Source organism: Osmerus mordax, chromosome 6, assembly GCF_038355195.1.
Source record: "Osmerus mordax isolate fOsmMor3 chromosome 6, fOsmMor3.pri, whole genome shotgun sequence".
Lineage (NCBI taxonomy): Eukaryota > Metazoa > Chordata > Actinopteri > Osmeriformes > Osmeridae > Osmerus > Osmerus mordax.
This window is the reverse complement of record NC_090055.1, coordinates 19,234,948-19,241,672: the sequence shown is the minus strand read 5'-3', so window position 1 is coordinate 19,241,672 and position 6,725 is coordinate 19,234,948. Positions and strand designations below refer to the sequence as shown.

The window sequence follows — 6,725 nt, the reverse complement described above, 5'->3', positions numbered from 1 at the left end:
CCTGACAGGAAATGACACGCTATTGGATGTGGAGAACCTGGTGGATTGCCTTTACATGCAAAGAGCAGGGAGGAGAGACAAGGAGGAGAGACAGGGAGGAGGGACAGGGAGGAGAGACAGGGAGGAGAGACAGGGAGGAGGTCAATGTTCATCAGCTCTCAGTTATAAAGAGGAAGCTTCAGTACTTCAACCACCACCACAACATCCTGTTAGAGACTGTTCGTACCCGCCATTACTTCCCACAAGAACAAACATGCTAACACATACGCCTCTCAACACCAGACAACATCTGCCAGAGCTCCTCACAGCTACTCCAGAGAACGGACCTGAAGAGAACCAGTCAACAGTGTTGGAATAGAGGGACACCGAGACACAACACACAAACTGAGAGGCAGGAGGTCCACAAATCTAACACTAATCTAAAGAAAGACGGGAAAAACAGGATCTTCTGTATGCAACACAGTTTATTGAAAAGGCTATCTCGTAAAGTCAAAGCTTTATTACTGCTAGTCTCTCTAATACTTCATCCTCCCTCTCTTCCTTCCTTCATCCATCCTTTCATCCTCCGCATTCAGACTCTCATCCCCCACCTCACGGCCCCTGTGCTATCTCTCCCCCGCAGGAAGCTGTCCTACTATTCCGTGGGAAACCTCAACTACCGGGGCGCCAAAGACCTGCCCGACGACGTCAAGCAGTACTACGACAGAAGGGATGCCCGCAGCAACAAGGATCGCGTTCTGGTGAAGTTCAACCGCAACCTGAACCGCATCGAGGAGATCTTCATATCGGCGCACTATGACAGGAAATCCACCTACATCATCGAGCCTGACCTTCTCTCCTCGCTCCGGCGACGCTGGCTGGATTACCTGTGAGGCTGGAGTGGCGTTTATTCATCTAGCAGAAGCTTTTACCTAAAGCAACGTGCGAGGAAGTACATATGGTAAGTGCAGTAGATAATCAAGGACCAGAAGCGTAGTGTTTGGAGAGTTATGCGCAGGTTAGTGCCAGGGGGACTGTGTTTAACAAGAGACGGTGCAACAACAACAGAGATGCAGCGAGTTCTGCAGACACAGAGGGAGTGCACACATGCTGTGTGATTGTAAATGATTCATCATCCATCGCTTCCTCTTGATCTTCTCCACAAATGAAACCATGTAACAGGTCTCGATTGATAAAGTGTGTTTATGTTCAACTCTAATGCAAGAACGCTCTGGAGGAAACTAGCTTGCTATCATTCTACTGTAGGCTGGACAATGATGACAGACAAGGTCTCAGTTTGTGATTGAATTAGCGACGCGCCACCCTGCTGACTGTAGAATCAAAAAGTCTTTGTTTTGGTTTGTTTGGAAGTTATTAAACATCCACTCTGCTAAATACTGTGTGTCCTTTATTTTGTACTCATCTGCTGAATTTAGATTTGTGTGTTTCTGCCTTCTGGTGAAGGGTTGTTCTGTTATTAGTGAACCAAAACACTACACACACCAGCAACACACAACAGTAACACACCTCAGCAACACACACCATCAACACACACCAGCAACACACACCAGCAACACACACCATTAATACACACCATCAACACACACCACCAACACACACCATTAATACACACCATCAACACACACCAGCAACACAAACCAAGGTGGTGGATTGCATTTACATGCAAAGAGCAGGGAGGAGAGACAGGGAGGAGAGACAGGGAGGAGAGACAGGGAGGAGAGACAGGGAGAAGAGACAGGGAGGAGGGACAGGGAGGAGAGACAGGGAGGAGGGAAAGGGAGGAGAGACAGGGAGGAGAGACAGGGAGGAGAGACAGGGAGGAGAGACAGGGAGGAGAGACAGGAAGGAGGGACAGGGAGGAGAGACAGGGAGGAGAGACAGGGAGGAGGGACAGGGAGGAGAGACAGGGAGGAGAGACAGGGAGGAGAGGGCAGGTAGGAGGGACAGGGAGGAGAGACAGGGAGGAGGGACAGGGAGGAGAGACAGGGAGGAGAGACAGGGAGGAGAGACAGGGAGGAGAGGGCAGGGAGGAGAGACAGGGAGGAGGGACAGGGAGGAGAGACAAGGAGGAGGGACAGGGAGGAGAGACAGGGAGGAGGTCGATGTTCATCAGCTCTCAGTTAAAGATGAAGCTTCAGTACTTCAACCACCACCACAACATCCTGTTAAAGACTGTTCGTACCTGCTGAAACCCAGCAGATTCAACAAGTTTATATTTAGCTTCGGAAACAGAAGCTGGTGTATCTGTTCGGAAACAGACACCCCCGGCTTTCACCAGCTGTGTTCGGGCCGACAACCCTCCTTGCATCATATCCGGATGTGAACAAATGTTTCGTTTCTTCCCACAAGAACAAACATGCTAACACATACGCCTCTCAACACCAGACAACATCTGTCAGAGCTCCTTACAGCTACTCCAGAGAACAGACCTGAAGAGAACCAGTCAACAGTGTTGGAATAGAGGGACACTGAGACACAACACACAAACTGAGAGGCAGGAGGTCCACAAATCTAACACTAATCTAAAGAAAGACGGGAAAAACAGGATCTTCTGTATGCAACACAGTTTATTGAAAAGGCTATCTCGTAAAGTCAAAGCTTTATTACTGCTTGCTGAATTCCGACAGTGAGTCTCTGAACATCTCTCCAGTCCCAGTCATGGCCCCCGTCGAGGCGTCGCGCTTCCTGGTACGTCTCCACCTGCTGTTGGCTGCGGCTGTGCTCCTGACCTCCGCCCTCCAGACCCTGGACTCTGAGGAAGAGCTGCAGAATACTGGCTTCGGCCGCCCCCCCCCCTCGCCACGGTCTCAAGCTGCTGCAGTGGTACGCCCGGAGCTGCGTGGACAACAACATGCAGGCTCTGTGTGAGCCGCCACGAGGGGACTACGGCTTCCACTACTTCAAAAACCGCGGAGTCCGGCCCGTGCTGCCCAGACTGAAGGACAGGTGTGGGAGGAGGCCAGGAGATCCTGTGTGCTCGCGTTAACCCCGATTGAACCTTTTGTCATGTGCTATATGTGATCGTGTCAGTGTGAATGACTAGGCAAAGTGGAGGACTGTTTGTTTATATATGTGTTTCTTTATTTGATATCTATATTTGTATTATTCTTTGTGTCTATTAGAGTGAGAGAGTGTGAGAAAAGTGGTTCATGTACGTAACCTATGATTATTATTTCCTCGTGAGTCTCTTGTGAGTCTCTCTAATACTTCATCCTCCCTCCCTTCCTTTCCATCCTTTCATTCAGACCCTTATCCCCCACCTCACGTGCTATCTCTCCCCCACAGGAAGCTGATGTCCTACTACACCGTGGGGAACCTGCACTCCCCGGGCGCCGAAGACCTGCCCGACGACGTCAAGCAGTACTACAACAGAAGCGACCCCCTCAGCAACATGGATCGCGTTCTGGTGAAGTTCAACCGCAACCTGAACCGCATCGAGGAGATCTTCATATCGGCGCACTATGACAGGAAATCCACCTACATCATCGGGCCTGACCTTCTCTCCTCGCTCCGGCGACGCTGGCTGGATTACCTGTGAGGCTGGAGTGGCGTTTATTCATCTAGCAGAAGCTTTTACCTAAAGCAACGTGCGAGCAAGTACATATGGTAAGTGCAGTAGATAATCAAGGACCAGAAGCGTAGTGTTTGGAGAGTTATGCGCAGGTTAGTGCCAGGGGGACTGTGTTTAACAAGAGACGGTGCAACAACAACAGAGATGCAGCGAGTTCTGCAGACACAGAGGGAGTGCACACATGCTGTGTGATTGTAAATGATTCATCATCCATCGCTTCCTCTTGATCTTCTCCACAAATGAAACCATGTAACAGGTCTCGATTGATAAAGTGTGTTTATGTTCAACTCTAATGCAAGAACGCTCTGGAGGAAACTAGCTTGCTATCATTCTACTGTAGGCTGGACAATGATGACAGACAAGGTCTCAGTTTGTGATTGAATTAGCGACGCGCCACCCTGCTGACTGTAGAATCAAAGAGTCTTTGTTTTGGTTTGTTTGGAAGTTATTAAACATCCACTTTGCTAAATACTGTGTGTCCTTTATTTTGTACTCATCTGCTGAATTTAGATTTGTGTGTTTCTGCACCAAAACACCAGTCTGTTGTTGGAGTCTTCTGGTGAAGGGTTGTTCTGTTATTAGTGAACCAAAACACTACGCATGGAAACACTACGCATGGAAATTCCTTGGCATAATGATCACTTCCTCTGTATACCAGCTGTGTGAAACAAGGCCTGGAACAGTGCAGTGTATTTTTACATAATGAGGTAATCACATGCGCAAGTTTACTCATGAAGCTTCACACAGCACTATGAAGCACTATGAAGCACTATGAAGCACTATGAAGCACTATGAAGCACTACAAAGCACTGCAAAGCACTGCAAAGCACTACGAAGCGGGGTTGAGAATGCCTGTTCACACAGCTGAATCAAATCAACTGTTATTTGTACAGCCCTTTTACATGCAATGTCACAGAGGGCTTCACAGATGCATGCAGATCAACACTCATAAACGTCCAGAATCCTTCGATGTTTACGCTATCGTTGGCAGACCGGCCTCTGCACGCTGCCGGAATCTATTACAATGTTCTTTCAAATGGTACTGTTAAAAGAGATTACTATTAAATAACAGTTTTGCCACAGCATTTCCAGCCGTGGCTCAGGGGGTAGAGAGGGTTGTCTGTTAATCGCAAGGTTGGCGGTTCGATCCCCGACTCCTCCTAGGTCATGTGCTGAAGTATCCTTGAGCAAGACTCTGAACCCCAAGTTGCTCCCGATGGGCAGGCCGGCGCCTTGCATGGTAGCTCGCTGCCGTCGGTATGTGTGAGTGTGAGTATGAATGGGTGAATGAGAAGCAAACATTGTAAAGCACTTTGAGTGCCGCTAAGGTAGAAAAGCGCTATATAAATGCAGTCCATTTACCATTTGCCGCATTCTTCTGAAACCTACACAAGTCTGTATATTAAAATGAATGAGAAGAGAAGATTCCTATATTATTTCTGGTCTTACTCTGAGATCAATGAGTCGGTTTGTGAGTGTTCCTCAACTTCAACCTCATACATACACAGCACTAAAATGAGCTAATCACCAAAACTCTTAGCAGGCCGAGGACACTACCTTACAGTTTCCTAAAACGTGCCTTCACATAAAGTCAGAAAATCCCATCAAATACAGTGTTAGTCACATGAACACATTGATGGTCCCATCAAGGTGAGAGAGCAGGGAGACATCTCCGTGAAGACACGGAGGATGTCCATAGCCATGTGTGTCTCGGTTCATTCAACACTAAACACCTGTGAAAGGAGAAGCCAAGACCAGCTGGTTTCCTCTCCCACAACCCCCTGTTTCTTCTCAGCCCCACGGCGACCAATCACCTCCGACTCAGCCCCACGGCGACCAATCACCTCCGACTCAGCCCCACGGTGACCAATCACCTCCGACTCAGCCCCACGGCGACCAATCACCTCCGACTCAGCCCCACGGTGACCAATCACCTCCGACTCAGCCCCACGGTGACCAATCACCCCCGAACATGTGGATCTTAAAAACGCTAGCGAAGTCCTGGTTCCTCTTCTGGCCCCCTCTGTGGCTCCCGGGGAGGGGGCTGAGGGGAGGGTGAGAGGCCTCCAGAGAGGCTGTGCTCTCACCATGCCAGCCTGCATGTATGGGAGCTGCTGGTACTTCCCTCCCCATGTACTTTTATTTACAGGCTTGTGTGGAATTTTCAGTTACACTGAAATGATGAGAATAATGAATAGAAAAGGATTTGCACATTGTGATCCTGTTGAGCATGGATGCTGTACACAGTGAGATGCGTGCGCCCACGGACAGAATGCATGAATGTGCTGCAGAAAGAACAGCACATGAACAGCAGAAAGAACAGCACACACCTACTGTCCACAACACACACCAGCAACACACACCATCAACACACACCATCAACACACACCATCAACACACACCATCAACACACACCAGCAACACACACCATCAACACACACCATCAACACACACCAGCAACACACACCATCAGCACTCACCATCAGCACTCACACCATCAACACTCACACCATCAACACTCACACCATCAACACACACCATCAGCACTCACACCATCAACACACACCATCAGCACTCACCATCAACACACACCAGCAACACACACCAGCAACACACACCAGCAACACACACCAGCAACACACACCAGCAACACACACCATCAACACACACCATCAACACACAGAAGACAGACATGCGCGCCGGAGCAGTTCCACCCCCAGTCTCCCTCCTCTCATGTTCTCTGCTCCTCTGTCTCTCCCTCGTTTTTTGGCTCTGAAGATGAGAACAAAATGAAATCCAATTAAAGGCAGTGGTTGGAGAGCCTGTCTATGTTGTTTCAGGATGTCTGTCCATGCTTAACAGAGGACAGGTTCTCTCTAGGTGGATGTGTGTGTGTGTGTGTGTGTGTGTGTGTGTGTGTGTGTGTGTGTGTGTGTGTGTGTGTGTGTGTGTGTGTGTGTGTGTGTGTGTGTGTGTGTGTGTGTGTGTGTCGGGGTGGGGGGGGGGGGTAGTCCTAGCTCTTTGACAGAATTCTAAAGCGGCAGAATGAACAGATGTCTCACAGTGATTAATGTGCCTCTCCTCCTCAGCTCTGAGAGCCCAGAGCCTGTGTATAGCTCTCTCTCTTCCTCCTTCTTTCTTCTCTCTCTCTCTC

The 6,725-nt window shown here is 49.2% G+C and overlaps 1 protein-coding gene across 1 annotated transcript; it reads left to right on the top strand.

The window, feature by feature from the left end:
• The first annotated feature begins 2,527 nt into the window (after positions 1-2,527).
• Positions 2,528-3,995, top strand: si:ch211-198c19.1 (uncharacterized protein LOC100151013 homolog). Its single transcript, XM_067238561.1, is given in 3 exon segments — positions 2,528-2,787; positions 2,789-2,946; positions 3,286-3,995. Coding segments are annotated over 3 exon segments (540 nt in total). The 5' UTR covers positions 2,528-2,658; the 3' UTR covers positions 3,539-3,995.
• The last annotated feature ends 2,730 nt before the right edge of the window (positions 3,996-6,725 follow it).